Genomic DNA, 17,093 nt, shown 5'->3' with positions numbered 1-17,093 from the left:
TTATATTCTTACGCCCACACTGATACTATTGCAAAACTGGTACTACACGTACACTAACACAAGCAAACAAAACTGCGCATGCAGCGAAACATCAGCGAAATCGCAGCGCTTGTTTATCGCTGTCGGCGTAAAAATCGCTTTGATTTTGGGGAGCCTTTATGGGCGATAATCCATCGTTAACAACGTACGGTACCGACGGCCGCTCCGGTATGACCTAGAGCGGCTAAAACAACCGGATATCGCAACTGCTTACGCGCAGCACCTCGAGGCTGCATTACCGGTAGAGGGTGAGCAGGATGAAGCCCCTCTTGAGGACTGCTGGAGAACAGTAGAGAACAGCAGCCATCAACAATGCAGCTAAGAGCAACGTCGGGTACGTGGGACGAAGTCGATGGAACGATTGGTTCGTCCAAGAATGTAGCCAATTCTGGAGGAGAAGAATGCAGCGCGGGCAGTCATGCTGCAGAAAAGGACCCGTAAGTACGTGGAACGTTATAGACGGAAACGACAACAACAGACCCTCCTCTTTCGGGAGAAAAAACGCCGTTTGGAGGGGACGGAATTTGAGGAGATGGAACAGCTGTGCCGGTCTCAAGAAACACGTAAGTTCTATCAGAAGCTCAACGCATCCCGCAACGGCTTCGTGCCGCGAGCCGAGATGTGCAGGGATAAGGATGGGAGCATTTCAAAGACAATTTACATCGTCTTCAGCCAAAGGCTGCACAGACTGAACATTCACAATCATTAGGCAACGGACGAAACGAATCACCCAGTAGAACAGCAATGACTTTTTCGTTTGACGAAAAGTTTCCACCGACCGGAGCGGGAATCGAACCCACACCTCGTGGCACAATACGCCTATATGACTGACGCAGCTAACCGCATGGCCATGAATGCCACACGGACGAGCGTGAGGTGATCGAAAGGACGGAGGAAATGCCTTCGTCAGTACTGCGAGCGATGGAAACCAACACCCCCCATTTTAAGGAGGGTTAAGGATGCCATTCACCAGCTCAAAAACAATAAAGCTGCTGGTAAGGATGGTATCGGAGCCGATAAGTTAGATTGTGAGAACTTCCGAGCGATCACCATTCTAAATATGGCCTACAAAGTATTATCCCAGATCATTTCTCGTCATCTGTCACCTGTAGTGACGGTCGATCGACAATACAACACATCTTTACTGTATGGCAAATCCTCCAAAAATATCATGAATACCAGGTCCCAACGCATCACCTTTTTATCGGATTTCAAAGCGGCGTACGTTAGTATCGAGAGCTATGGAACATCATGGACGATAACAGATTCTTCGGGAAGCTTACATAACTGATAAGAGCAACGATGGAAGGTGTGCAAAATTGTGTGAAGGTTTCAGGCGAACATTCCAGCTCGTATGAAATCGCCGGGGACTACGGCAAAGTGAGGGATTTTCGTGCCTGTGGTTGAATATCGCACTATAAGGTGTCATGCGGAGAGCCAGACTTAACAGTTGAGGCACGATTTTCACGAGATCTAGACAATTTGTTTGCTTCGCTGCTTCGCGGAATATTATTGGTAGAAAATTTAAAATGGTGGCAAATTGTTCATTTACCTGAAAAGCAAAGCAACAAGAGTCGGACTGGTGGTGAATACGTCTAAGACAAAGTACATGCTGGTAGGCAGAACTGTGCAAACAGGGCCCGCCTAGGAAGCAATGTCACGATAGACGAGGATTCTTTCGAGGTGGTTGGCAAATTCGTATACCTCGGATCCTTGCTGACGGAGGACAACAATGTTAGTCAGGAAATGCGAAGGCGCATCATCAGTGGAAGTCGTGCCTACTATAGGATCCAGAAGAAAACTGCGGTCGAGAAAGATTCACTTCCGCACCAAATGAACGATGTTCAAAACGCTCATTAGACTGGTAGTCCTCTACGAGCATGAGATATGGACTATGCTCGAGGAGGACTTACAAGCTCTTGAGGTTTTTGAACGCCGAGTACTAAGGACGCTCTTCGGCGGCGTACAGGAGAACGGTGTGTGGCGGCGAATCCTGCAAGTGGCTAAAACTGGAAGGATACGCTGGGCAGGGCATGTTGCAAGAATGCTGGACAACAGTCGTGTAAAGTCGGTGTTCGCTACGAATCCGATCCGAACAAGAAGGATCCGGACTACCCAACAGTATAGAATTAGTAGTTGATTGGCAAGTTTTTGAAAAATACGTAGATACTATATGGATGTCGTTTGAAGAGACTCAGATATTTGAAACAGTACTGAAAAGTGCTACTTTTCAGCACCAGAAAGATTGCTAAGTGCTGGAAATTTGCAATTTTCAGTACTTGTTTTTACTGAAGGAAAAGTAGGCCTAATGCCGTTCATCTTGTCGATGAAAAGTAGGATGATATGCAGCGGAATTGCAAAAAGATATATTTGTTCAGTCAACTAGTGAGTTTGTTTCATGCTTATGATAACTAATAATAACGCTTTAAATATATTTAACCTAACTGCTTTATGCACGTTATTAGCTGTAAGAAAATTTAACAGCTCGTCCTCTTTACCATTCAAAGAACGAGCATTTCAATTCAAAATATTGAAATTATTATCTATTGGATCCATTAGAAAAACGTAATCCAATGACAATTTGATTTGTAAATTTTACACCAACGTGGACTGCCTCAGTCATAGCGCAACATTGCATCATTTTTTTTTATTTTTATATAATTTCTTTATTAGTATCATTCCAAACATTACATTCATTTCTTATATCTAGGTGTTCTGTGTTATTAGACAACACTATCATCCTAATTTGATAAAACAAATTTAAGATTTTATTAACATTTTGTTAACAACATATAACATTTCATTTGCCGTAGCAGTTAAGATTTTTTACAGGTGAGTTGATTTCACCTGCTTATAAGAAAAAAAAACGCTTTAAATATATTTAACCTAACTTAACCTAAACATATAACGCATTAATTTTGGCAATAGAAGATTGTAACGATTTTTGCCTGAAATTATTTATTATTTTATTTGACATTTGTTCCAATGTTTCAACATTGGATATTCTATGTAACTCATTGGTACTATACCAGGGAGGTAGCCTCAGAATCATTTTCAAAATTTTATTTTGAATTCTCTGCAGAGCTTTCTTCCTGGTATTACAACAGCTAGTCCATATTGGTACAGCATACAACATGGCTGGCCTGAAAATTTGTTTGAATATCAAAAGCTTGTTCTTAAGACAAAGTTCTGATTTTCTATTGATAAGGGGATAAAGACATTTTACATATTTATTACATTTGGCTTGAATGCCCTCAATGTGATTTTTGAAAGTTAAATTCTTATCAAGCATGAGCCCTAGATATTCAACTTCATCTGACCAATTTATTGGAATCCCTCTCATCGTGACAACATGTCTACTTGAAGGTTTCAAATAAAGAGCTTTTGGTTTATATGGGAATATTATTAGTTGAGTTATGGAAGCATTAGGAGAAATTTTCCATTTTTGCAAGTATGTAGAAAAAATATCCGAACTTTTTTGCAATCGACTACAGATGACACGCAGGCTTCGACCTTTGGCGGAGAGGCCTGTGTCATCCGCAAACAAAGATTTTTGACATCCCTGAGGTAACTCAGGTAAGTCAGATGTGAAAATATTGTTTAATATTGGTCCCAAAATGCTGCCTTGAGGAACACCAGCTCTTACAGGAAGTCTTTCAGATCTGGAGTTCTGATAATTAACCTGAAGTGTACGATTTGACAGATAACTTTGAATTATTCTAACAATGTATGTTGGAAAATTAAAGTTTTTTAATTTTATAATCAAACCTTCATGCCAAACACTGTTGAATGGTTGGTTGGTTTGACTTTATTAACGAGATTTTTAGCCCTAGGCTAGTTCATCTCGGGACCAACGGCTTTACTTCCCTTCCGAAGGAAGTCGTCACTATAACTTTTTACGTCATAAGTGACTATGTCGGGGATGGGATTCGATCCCAGGTCCTCGGCGTGAAAGGCGAGTGTTCTAACCACTACACCAGGTCCGTCCCCACACTGTTGAATGCTTTTTCTATGTCTAGAAGAGCAAGACCAGTAGAATAGCCTTCAGATTTGTTGGAACGGATCAAATTTGTTACACGTAAAAGTTGATGAGTGGTCGAATGTCCATGGCGGAATCCGAACTGTTCATTGGCAAAAATTGAATTTTCGTTGATGTGGGCCATCATTCTGTTCAAAATAACCTTTTCAAAAAGTTTACTGATGGAGGAAAGCAAACTGATTGGACGATAGCTAGAAGCTTCTGCAGGATTTTTGTCTGGTTTTAAAATTGGAACAACCTTAGCATTTTTCCATTTGTCAGGAAAATATGCTAATTGAAAACATTTGTTAAATATATCAACTAAAAATGATAAGCTTTTTTCTGGAAGTTTCTTGATGAGGATGTAGAAAATTCCATCATCGCCAGGAGCTTTCATATTTTTGATTTTTTTAATAATAGTTCTCACTTCTTCCAAATCAGTCTCCCAGGCATTTTCGAAAACGTTCTCTTGATTGAGAATATTTTCAAACTCCTGAGTAACTTCATTTTCAATTGGACTAGTAAGTCCTAAATTAAAATTGTGCGCACTTTCAAACTGCATAGCAAGTTTTAGAGCTTTTCGCAATTAGTTAGTAATAATTTGTTTTCCTCTTTCAATGCCGGTATAGGCTTCTGAGGTTTTGAGCTTGAGCTTGAGCTTGATTGGCCGCCCGTGGATGCACTCCAGTATCGCCAGATCAGCTACACTTACACAAGGAACCAACCGAATGACTGCTTGGGACTAACAGGCATCCTCAGTGTATAAATGCTGGTGATCTATTTTTAGCGACAATGGTGCCTGCCACGTCCGAATGCAGACCAATTTGGGGAAGGGGGAGGAATTGATGATGCATTATACTGGCTCCCACGTAGACCGTATATACCACTGCATCTAAGCCAGTACATGCGGGAGTCTATGGATTGGGGGAAAGGTATGGCAGAGAGGTTTGCTTTTCTGGTTAGCAGACTGCCTATGTATCGAGCGTAAGTAAAGGCATGCGCGTGGAAGAATTGAAGCGTTAGGGAAACGGTTTCTTGTCCGTCTCGGGTTCTAGCGTTTGCTATGAACGAATAGTGTTGAGTGTGATAGATTTGAAATGGAAGATAGAAGCAAGTGAGAGATATTCAACTACAAAGTACGAGGAAAGGGACGGGCCTGGGATTGAACCCATGACCTTCTGCTTATGAAGCAGAAGCGGTAGCCATCAGACCACCAACCCCGTCTGACTGAGGTTTTTTCAAGATTTTAGATAATTTCCAAAAGGGCTTAGAGCCAGGGTCCAATTGAGAAATTTTATTTTCAAAATTTTTGTTTCTTAATTGAGCAAAACGCTTTTTGATTTCTTTCTGCAAATCCTGCCATATAATTTTCATAGCAGGATCGCGAGTGCGTTGAAATTGCCTTCTCCTCACGTTTTTAAGACGGATCAAGAGTTTAAGATCATAGTCTATAATCACGGACTCAAATTTTACTTCACATTTTGGAATTGCAATGCTTCTGGCTTCAACAATGGAATTTGTTAAAGTTTCAAGAGCATTGTCAATATCAAGTTTAGTTTCTAAAGAAATGTTAACATCAAGATTAGAGTCAACATACGTTTCATATATATTCCAGTCGGCTCGTAAATAATTGAAAGTGGAGCTGATAGGATTTAGAATCGCTCCTTGGGATATTTGAAATGTAACAGGGACATGATCAGAATCAAAATCAGCATGAGTAACCAGTTGGCTACAAAGGTGACTAGAGTCGGTTAAGACCAAGTCAATCGTAGATGGATTTCAAGAAGAGGAAAAACATGTAGGGCTATCAGGGTATTGAATTGAGAAATATCCTGAAGTGCACTCATCAAATAAAATTCTGCCGTTGGAATTACTTTGAGAATTATTCCATGACCGATGTTTGGCATTAAAGTCACCAATGACAAAAAAATTTGACTTATTGCGAGTCAATTTTCGTAAGTCAGTTTGGAGCAAATTAACTTGCTGTCCAGAGCATTGAAAAGGCAAATAGACAGCTATGAAAGTATATTTACCAAGCTGTGTTTCAACAGAAACACCTAAAGTTTCAAAAACTTGAGTTTCAAATGACGAAAACAGTTGATGTTTTATACGCCCATGAATGATGATTGCAACTCCCTCACATGCCCCATCAAGTCGATCATTACGATAACCAAAAAAGTTAGGATCTCTTTTGAGTTTAGATCCAGGTTTTAAATACTTTTCGGTAATAACTGCTATATGCACGTTATTAACCGTAAGAAAATTAAACAGCTCGTCCTCTTTACCATTCAGAGAACGAGCATTCCAATTTAAAATATTTAAATTATTATTTGGATCCATTAGAAAAACGTAATCCAATAACAATTTGCTTTGTAAATTTTACACCTACTTGGACTGCTTCAGTCATAGTGGTGGCTTTGAACATTGCATCAATCATTAGATTCAATTGTTCAGTTAGAAAATTAAAATCAGAGTCAGACATGTCATGTGATTTCCCATTAGAATTTCCGGTAGACGAAGAAGCGGAGTTACCTGTGGCGGTAGGGTTTTTTCCATTTGGTTTGAAACAAGTAGAATGGGTACCCATGGATCGAACAAGGGAGGTGTTCAAATTTCCTGCTACGATATCGGCAAAGGATTTACCGTGGGTAGATACATTCGAAATTGAAAGATTCGAACGGCTACCCGACGGATTAAAATTAGTTTGTGAATGAGCATGATTATGATTTTCCTGATGGGTATGATTCATGATCAAGCGATCGTTAACTGAAAAATGAGCATTGTTTGATACTCTACCAGGCAAATTGCGGAAACGACCGTTATCGTAACGGATATTATCTTTCATCTGCCTGGCACGAGCTTCAATGACCCTTTTGCGTGAAGGGCATTCCCAAAAGTTAGCTTTATGAGGGCCCTTGCAATTGGCACATTCAACCTTTCTGGTATCTTCTTTCACAGGACAGACGTCCTTAGCGTGAGAAGAACCTCCGCAAATCATGCATTTAGCATCCATGCGACAATTTTTTGTACCATGACCCCACTTTTGGCACCGACGGCACTGAGTGGGGTTCTGGTAATTTCCTCCAGGTTTCTGGAAATGTTCCTATGTCACACGGACATCGAACATAAGTTTTGCTTTTTCTAAAGCTTTTATATTATTTAGTTCTTTTTTGTTAAAGTGAACTAAATAATATTCTTGAGAAAGCCCTTTCCGAACAATGCCAGATTGGGTTCTCTTTTTCATAATGATTACTTGGACTGGGGAAAATCCAAGTAAATCGTTTATTCCATTTTTGATCTCTTCAGGTGACTTATAGTCACTTGAGAGACCTTTCAAGACAACTTTGAACAAATCTTTGATCTTTTTGAGAAATTGAAGAAACTGCTAAGATTATCAAAGGGTTATTACAGGAATCACTAAAGAAATTTTGAAGGATTCCATTTGAGATTTAACAAAGAACATCTCCAAGTATTTTCTTATGCAGGAATTCCTCTAGAAGTTGCTGCAGGAAATATTCAAAGTAGCTTTAGGACGAACGTGAGGTGATTGAAAGATTGAAGCAGCACTGCGATGAACACCTAAACGGTGCAGAGGAGGAAGACCAAGACAGCAGGAGGAATGGCTTCATCAGTACGGCAGATGGGGGAGACGTGTCAACTCCTACAATAAGTTAAGTTAAGGATGCTATCAAACAGCTCAAGAACAACTAAGCAGCTGGAAAGGATTGTATTGGAGCGGAGCTTACTAAAGATGGGCCCGGACAGGTTGGCCACTTGTCTGCACCGATTGATAGCCAGGATCTGGGATACAGATACATTTTAAACCACGTTCAAGTCAAATGAATATTTCTAATGCCAATGTGCTGTTTTTTCGTTAAAGCTCTTACAACTCTGTACACAACCACATCGCAATTACTGTCCCTTTAAGGTGAAGATGAATCGAAGCCAAACCTCAAATTTTCAAGAGCACAAATCTAGAGAACCAAACATCCGTTTAAGCTGAAAACCTAATCGATTGGTCACTAGCTGGTGGTGACCAATCGATTAAGTTTTCAGCTCAAATGGGTGTTCAGTTCTCCAGATTTGTGCTCTTGAAAATTTGAAGTTTGGCTTCGATTCATCTTCACCTTAATGCTTTTTATATGTTCCAACCAGAGAGGTGCGAGTTGTGATGTGGGTCGCTGTGATTCACACTTTCCCTCTCGGATATAGTTGACGCCGTGTGACCGCAGATGATAAAACCGCACTTGCAAACTGGCGCTGGATTCCCGTCCTACGCCATTTCTGCAACGCCAGTCCAACGATGCAGTTTCAGGGTATGCAAAATTGATAAATAATGAAACCATTTTCCGGGGTTAATTATTCGGTTAAAATTTAACATAATTGTCGTTTGCACTCTCGTTGGACTGGTCAGCTGGTGCAAGTATGTGTGTGTGTCATTTTGGCACAAACACGCGGGAAAGGTCATCACGGTCCGGATGCACCGTAATCAAAATCACACCTACATCCGAGCGAGAACTGGTTGCTGACCCTTCTGGGCCGGGGTTCAAAGCACAGCAAAAAAACATGTGTACATATATGTGGTTTTTGCACTTACCGCAAACCTCCAAATCGCCCGTGACGATCATCGTGTGAAAGGATGGAGCTTCCGCTGACACCTCACAGCTGTACCTGCCCGATGACAAATTGTTCAGCGAGTTCAGCATCACCTGGCTCTCGTTGGAGGATACGCGCTGTTCGGTGAGAAAAAGAAGAATGAAAAAGGATCTGGTTAGTGAACGGAGTTAAATTATAGGGTTTTATGGAGGTTCTGGAAAAAACAAATGAAATATTACACCTTTCCGTGGCACTTCAGTAACTTTGTGAGCATTCCGTTACGTTGCTTCAAAATACTTGAGGTAAGATATATAGATCGTTTTTATTTGACATGAAGGTCGTTTCATGTTTTACATAACAGTATTTTAAAAACTGTGTCATTCAAAACCAACATAATTTGACTTTTCTCACATTTTAAATCACAAACCGTACCTGTAGTGATCGAAAACAAACCATTTAGATCAGTGATTCCCAAAGTGGGCGAATTCGCCCCCCTGGGGGCGATTTTCACGTCCAGGGGGGCGAAAATTTGTAAAACTGAATTTGGGGGGCGAAAACGCTAGGAAGGGGGCGAAAGTGGGATCAAATGAAAAACAAGAATAGATTCAAACATTGAAAGAGACAAACATATTTTAATGATAGCATATACATCCGAGGAAGAATTTATTTATCACTTAACTATTTCATCGGTTCTTTTCCTCTAAATACGCTCGTTTTTTAATTATGATAGACAAATTTAACGATTGTCATTGAGATCTGAATGGTGTCTGCCAAAATATAATATTGAATGCATTTTGAAAGCAAAAAATATGTAAGAACTTATGGTGATGTTTGAAATTAGATAGAGGTCTTTAGAATAAGACACTTTAAGTTACTATTATTTCTCACGCATTTGTTAAATTACTCATTTTAATATTTTGTTAACACGCATACTAATCAGTATTGATAGTACAAATTATTTTATAAATAAATTTATTCGACTTTGGTGGACAAACATCGGATTTCAATGATAAAATTACCTAATAAAATCACCCAATTAAAAATAAGCCAGAACGACATAAAATTAGATCAAAGCTTCAAAAAAAAAAAAAAAAAAATTGAACGTTACATTCAGTGCAGTGCCCCCGTAGGAGCAAGCGTCAAGGTCGAAAGATCAAACAGAACTCCCCATAACTAAAGTCTGGATTTACTGATATTTTTTAAATTTAAAATCTATATTAGACTATTTCCAGAACAGTCGAAAATGTACCCACAACTTCGTATACTTGTTTCAACAACTTAAGAAACATTAAAAAAGAAGAAAAAAAATCAGAACGTGAGCTGAAACTTTTTTGATGTTCGCACATTAGCCAGGATAATACATTCATTGTTACAAAAACAATTGATGCATATGATAGATGATGCATGACTCTTTTATGGATATACAAGTTGAAGACACACTTTTTGGTGTATCTTTATTGAAGCATTAAGATTGACTGCCACACCCTTTAAATTTGATCAATTTTCGGTATACTTATGTTCAGATATTTATCCATACTTCAACATAAGTTTAACGTTTAATATAAACCGACACTGTTACTTCAATAGGGACTAACTGATATGAGCGATTTCCCTTCATCGATCCTCTCTTTCATTAATAACTTCATTAAATTAGATAAATCTGTAATATTTCTTGTTAATGAAGCAAGATATAGTGATTCTTCATCCTACAGCATAAAAATATGCTACGAAAAGAGATTCAGTTTTCTGCAATAACACAAAAAAGCAAAGTTGAAGAGAAATCGATTAATGCAGATAAGCCCATTTGAAAAAAAAAATGCTGAATGTCTACATTTGATATCAGGGGGGCGATTCCAAAAAATATTGGTCTCAAGGGGGCGAAAGTCAAAAAAGTTTGGGAAACACTGATTTAGATGGTACTGTTTAACACTCAAACCTCCAACGTTAGACTTCTCCTTAAAATTTAGCTTTAAATGCAAACACAACTTTGTCAGTTATGGACTGATTTTGTATCTTTTGATCTCAAACAAACCGCAAATTCCTCAAGATTTATTATGTTTCAGAAATTGGATTGTCTACTTGGTCTAAGAGTTATTCTAAATTAAAACGGGGTATATGCGTTCCGGAAGTGATGATTCACATAGAGTTTTCAATATTAGCAGTAAGATAATTATTCATTGTGAACTTTCTATAAGCGAAAAGCTGTCAGAAGGTCAAATGATATTACTTCTCACTGATTCCGACCGATTCGGATAACCAAGCACCGGTTCTTGAAGGTATCCAAAGGAGAAATTTTCTGAAACTGCGACGGCTCAAATTTCATGATTTTTTTCATGATTGAGGAAGTTCATTCGGGAAGTTTCTTAGGGAAATTCTTTCGATAATCTTCCTTCGAAACTTTATTAGGAATTTCCTTTGAAATTTCCTTTGGAAATTCCTTAGAGATTTCCTTTGGAATTTCCTATGGAGCTTTCTTCTGAATCCCCCCGGAGAAATTTTTTAGAATTTTTTGGAGTTTCTTCCAAAATTTCGAAGGTTGCTTCAGGAAGTTTCTTCGTGAAGTTCTCTCGGGAAATTCTTTAGGTAAGCTTCCTTCGGAATTTTATTCGCAATTTCCTTTGAAATTTATTTTTGAATTCCCTATGGAATTCTTTTCGGAATTTCCTTTGGAGTTTTTTTTTTCTGAATTTCCTTTGGAGCCACCTTCGGAATTTTCATTGGCCATTATTTTGGAGCTTGGAGTTTACTTCGGAATTTCATTTGGAATTACAATAAAAAGTTTCTTCACAATTTCATTTGGAACTTCCTTAGGAGTTTCCTTGAGAAATTCTTTCGTAGTTTATTTTAATTTCCTTTGGAACTTCTTTTAGAATGTTTCTTGTTCCTTCGGAATTTCCTTTGTAATTCATTTCAGAATTTCCTTTGAAACTATCTTCATAATTTTCTTTGGAATTTCCTTTGTTATTTCCATTGGGAAGTTTCTTTGGGAAATTATTTCAGGAAGTTCTTTCGGAAAATACTTGAAGTAAGCTTCCATCGGATTTTTATTGGCAATTTTGTTTGAAATTTCTTTTGGAATTCTTTCGATTTTTCTTTTGGAGTTTTTTTCTGAATTCCTTTGGAATCACCTTTGGAATTTCATTTGGAATTACATTTGAAAGTTTCTCCGCAATTTCTCTCGGAGTTTCCTTCGGAGTTTTCTTTAAATTTCCTTAGAAACTTGTTTTTGTACTTCCTTTAGAATTTTTCTAGTTCTTTCGGAATTTCCTTTTTTGAATTTCTTCAGAATCTTCCTTGGAATTTTCATTTAGATTTCCTTTGTTATTGTATTCTTCTTGTCTTAACCTTCTTCAGGGTTTTTTTTTAAATTTCCTTTGTTATTTCCTTCAGAATTTCCTTTCAAATTTCTACTGGAATTTCCGGAAGTTGCTTCAGAGAGATCCATTGAGAAGTTTCTTCGGAAAATTCGTTTGGAGGAACTTCCTGGAGGAACTTCCTGGAGGAACTTCCTGGAGGAACTTCCTGGAGGAACTTCCTGGAGGAACTTCCTGGAGGAACTTCCTGGAGGAACTTCCTGGAGGAACTTCCTGGAGGAACTTCATGAAGGAACTTCCTGGAGGAACTTCTTTGAGGAACTTCCTGGAAGAACTTTCAGAAGGAACTTCCTGGAGCAACTTCCTGGAAGAACTTCCTGAAGGAACTTCCTGAAGGAACTTCCTGGAGGAACTTCCTGGAGAAACTTCTTGGAGGAACTTCCTGGAGGAACATCCTGGAGGAACTTCCTGGAGGAACTTCCTGGAGGAACTTCCTGGTGGAATTTCCTGGAAGAACTTCCTGGAGGAACTTCCTGGATGAACTTCCTGGAGGAACTTCCTGGAGTAACTTCCTGAAGGAAATTCCGAATGAAAGCCAAATGAAATTCTATAGCAAATTGTGAAAGAAATTTCAAAGCAAATTTTGTAGGAAATTTTTAAATTAAATCCTTAGTAAATTTCAATCTAAGAAATATTAGGCAAATCCAAAGGAAATTCCGAAGCGAATTCTAAGGAAATTCCGAAACAAATTCAGAAAGAAATTTCGAATGAAAGAAAAGAAAATCCAAAGAAGAATCTAAAGCAAATTCCGATGTATATTCCAAAGGAAATTTCAAAGTAAATAAAAAAAATCAAAGCAAATTCAGAAGGAAATTTGTAAGGAAATTCCGTACGAATTTGTTAAGGTAATTCCTAAGGAATTTATGAATAAAATTTATAAGGAAATTCCGTAGGGAATTCCGAAGGAAAGTCCGATGAAAATCCCAAAGTAATATCCTAAGGAAATTCCAAAGGAAATTCGGAAGGAATATTTGAAGGAAATTCCAAAAGAAATTCCGAAGGAAATTTAAAAAGATATTGCAAAGGAAATTCGTTCAACTAAATTTGTAACGGATCATAAGTTACGAACAATAAACATCTGTAAATCATATTTATCAGTACCCATACGGTCAGACTCCGGCCTATTCTTGGTAAAATTTCCTAAAGAATCCTTGATCCCTTGATTGATGATGAAAAACCTCCAAATATTACCAAAATTCATCCAGAATGTTCTCATGGAATTGCAAGAAAAAATTCGTCTGGAGAACTCACAATGACTCAAGGAATATTTCAGGGAATTTCTCCCTGAAATATTCCTTGAGTCATTGTGAGTTCTCCAGACGAATTTTTTCTCGCAATTCCATGAGAACATTCTGGATGAATTTTGGTAATATTTGGAGGGTTTTATGGAAAAAAATCCTGTAGAATTTTCTGTTGGGAATTGCCGAGGAATTCCCAAAGAAATGCCCGGTATAATTCTTAAAGGAGATACCAGAAAAAAAAATCTGTTGGAATTACTAGCAGGATTCCTGGAAGAATTTTCATAAGAGTTTCCGAGGAATTCTTGAACGTTTTTGAGGAATCACTTAAATAATCAGTAGAAGAACAATAGCAATTCCTGGAAAAAATCACCAGAAAATATCTGAAACAACTTCTTGAAAATTTACTGCACGATTTTTTTGAAGATTATAAAATACCTCCCTAACTCGATGGTCAGTTATGGAGAATTGACTGTATCAGCTTCAAAAAATGATATTGGAGCTGAATGTAAACACGTTATACACAGAACTTGGTAGAATGGTAAAATCTTGGTAGAACAATAATGTTTGAAGTTTTACCATTAAAATAATATTAAACGCGATTATTTATTTTGCTTTTTTTGGATGAAGTTACATGAAAAAGTGTATTACCAAAACTCAGTTATGTAAAATATGCAAATCATTTCTTCTGAACCAAATGAAAATATTTTCGCTTATTCATCGCGATGAACCGAAAAAGCGTGCAAATCTCAATCGACCTGGAGCAGTCACAATTTGACAAACAATTTCCTGCTCCAAATCGTTCTCGATTTGATTCCTAATTGAGGCACGAACAGCTTCATTTAACTTGTTCCGCCAGAAAATGGAAGGCGTTTTCCACCCACGCACCCACTCAATCGTCGTCATTTCATCGCAATCGCAGTGCTCATCATCATCATCATCGTCATAATCATCGTCGAACGCTTGCTGACATCATCCTTGCAAGGCATAAACAGCATAAACTTTGATCATCATTTCTGCCAGGGCCACTTGCACGGCACAAAGAGAAATCTCTTGCCCCATTCCCCAAAAGCTCGGACTCGACGACGTTCGATTATTAGCTGTTTTCAATTTTCAACCGAGAGCAATTTTGTTCTTACCCACCCAAAAGCCAACGACGACGAAGACGATGCTGTCAAGTGGAAATGAGCAGCACATGAATTACTTTGGCACGCCTTCCTGTTCGGCTTCTCGAGCTTCTCTCAAGCACTTTCACCGGAATGGTCTGTCCTTGTCCTGTCCTGTTGTGTTTTGTTTGGGTGCACTATGGGCCAGAAATCTTAATTTCATGGCAAATTGTAAGCACTTAATAAAGAACAAAAATTATCATACAAACTGAAATAGTCGGCGTTCCGAAAGACCGAACTAGATGCATTTATAACCTAGTAAAAAAATAAGTCAAGGATTCCATAAACTCTGATCCTTCCGATGCTGTTTTCATGCAGATGTTTTATCGGTCAGAAAAGTTCCAATTTTAGGGAATTTTTTCCCCTTTTGGCAGATCCTCCCATATCATTTTCATAGAAGGATAATATGCCTTCTCCTCACGTTTTTAAGACGGATCAAGAGTATAAGATCATTGTCTATAATTATGAATTCGAATTTTACTTCAAATTTCAGTATTGCAAGGGGTATTGCTTCAACAATGTAGCATTGTCAATATTAAGTTTTGTTTGTGAAGAAATAATAACATCAAGATTATTATCGATATATGATTCAAATGTATTCCAGTCGGTTCGAAAATAATTGATTGTAGAGCTGATAAAATTTGGAATTGCTTCATGGGATATTTGAAATGTAACAGGGACATGATCAGAATCAAAATCAGCGTGAGTAACCAGTTGGCTACAAAGGTGACTAGAGTCGGTTAAGATCAAATCAATCGTAGAAGGGTTTCTAGAAGAGGAAAAACAAGCAGAGCTTACAGGATATTGAATTGAGAAATATTCTGTACAGCACTCGTCAAAAAAAAACAGCCTTTCGAATTGCTTTGCGAATTATTCCATGAGCTATGTTTGGCATTAAAGTCAACAATGACAAATTTCCGCAAGTCAGTTTGAAGCTAATTAACTTGCTTCCCAATGCATTGAAAAGGCAAATAGGGAACAATGAAAGTGTATTTACCAAGCAGTATTTCAACAGATACGCCTACAGTTTCAAAAACTTTGGCTTCATATGACGAAAAAAGTTGATGTTTTATACGCCTATGAATGATGAGCATTTCCATCACATGCTTCATCCAGGCGATCATTGGAACAAACAAAAACATTTGGATCTCTTTTGAGTTTGGATCCAGGTTTCGAATAAGTTTCAGTAATAACTGCTATATGTATAGCTGTGTTGTTATATTCACCAAAATGGCGACAATTTTTGTTGCATAGGATTCATCGAATGTAGGTTGGTTGTTGCACTATGGCCAGATTCATATCCCGAGCTCGTGCACGGAAAAAATAACCATTGTGATTGAACACTAAGAAAAACAAAGTCACCACGTAACTCAAGTTTCACAAGTCTTCTTTCATTTATTCTGGGATTCTTTCGGAAGTTCGTCTAAAATTATAAAATCACTATACGATTCTTTAACAAATTCCACAGCTCTCTGGAAGTCTTCTGAAAATCCTCCTGGTATTCTTCGGAAAATCTCACTGAGATTCTTCCTGGAATCTCTCATCAATTCTTTCGTAAGTTTATCTGTATCTCTGGGACATTATCTCAAAAATTTCTCTGAAGTTCTTCCGGTAATTCTCATGGAACCTTTTATACAAAATCCTTCTGAAATATATCATCAAATCCCTCTGTAGTTGTTTCATAAACCTATCTCGAGCTGTTTCGTCCAAAAATCCTTTTCGGATTATTCCGGAAATGCTTCTGGGATGACTCCTGCAATTTCTTTATAATGTTGCAGAAAATCTTCCAGAGAATCCTCCAAGAATTTCGTGGGATTTTTTTAGAAAATCCTTCCTGGGATTCTTAAAAAAAATCTCTCGAAAATTCTTCTTGGATCCTTGCGGAAATCCTTCTGAATGATCAAATGAATGATTGTCTCTCTGATCGCTCTGTGATTTATCCGAAAATATTCCTGGGACTTACTTTTGGATTATCCTGAAAATTCCTCCTGGGTTTTATGGAAATCCTTCCGAGTTTTTTCGTTAATATCCCTGTTATTCTGCCAAAAATATTTCTATGATTGCTTTCTAGAGGGTTGGAATTCTTTTAAAAAATCAGAGATTCTTCTGAATGCTTTTTAACCATTTTCCCAGAAATCTTCCGCCTCTGTCTAAAATGAAAATGGTTTTGTTAAACACGCTGAAATTTTCTACAAATCCATCAGTAATTCTTTCGTGTAGGTATCTGGGACTTTTATTTTTTTGATATCCTTCTTAGATTCTTTCAGGATTATTTCGATTCTTCAGAGATTCACCTGGAAATCCGTCTGACACTATAGTATAAAATCTATTCTCTCACAAATTATTCTGTTCAAATTCTTGTGCTTCTTTCGGGAATTCCTATGGAATGCTTCCGGAAATCCTGTTGAAATCCTTCTAGATATCTCAAAGATTTATTTGACAATTTTTTTTTCTATGGAAATCTATCTAATATTTATAAAGAATTTTCTCAGAAATTCTTCTAAAAACTCCTTGGAATTTTTTGGAGCTCCTGGCCCTTTTCTAGAAATCCTTCCTCAACTCTAAAGTTGAGAATCTTTCTGAGAAAATTTCAAATATCCGTTGGGAATTCCGATATTCTTATATAATCTGTCCATGATTCTTCGGGAAATGTTCTTAATTT

The 17,093-nt window shown here is 37.8% G+C and overlaps 1 protein-coding gene across 1 annotated transcript in view; it reads right to left on the bottom strand.

The window, feature by feature from the left end:
- The window catches only part of LOC5566816, a 491,365-nt gene that overhangs the window by 45,280 nt on the left and 428,992 nt on the right, over positions 1 to 17,093 (bottom strand). The window contains exon 5 of the mRNA XM_021846853.1: positions 8,655 to 8,790. Within this exon, the coding sequence (XP_021702545.1) occupies positions 8,655 to 8,790 (136 nt within the window). The remainder of the gene's footprint in view (positions 1 to 8,654; positions 8,791 to 17,093) is intronic.

The sequence above is a fragment of the Aedes aegypti genome, chromosome 2 (assembly GCF_002204515.2).
Source record: "Aedes aegypti strain LVP_AGWG chromosome 2, AaegL5.0 Primary Assembly, whole genome shotgun sequence".
In the NCBI taxonomy this organism is placed as follows: Eukaryota; Metazoa; Arthropoda; class Insecta; order Diptera; family Culicidae; genus Aedes; species Aedes aegypti.
The sequence above is the reverse complement of the archived record's forward strand: the minus strand, read 5'-3'. Positions and strand labels throughout refer to the sequence as shown.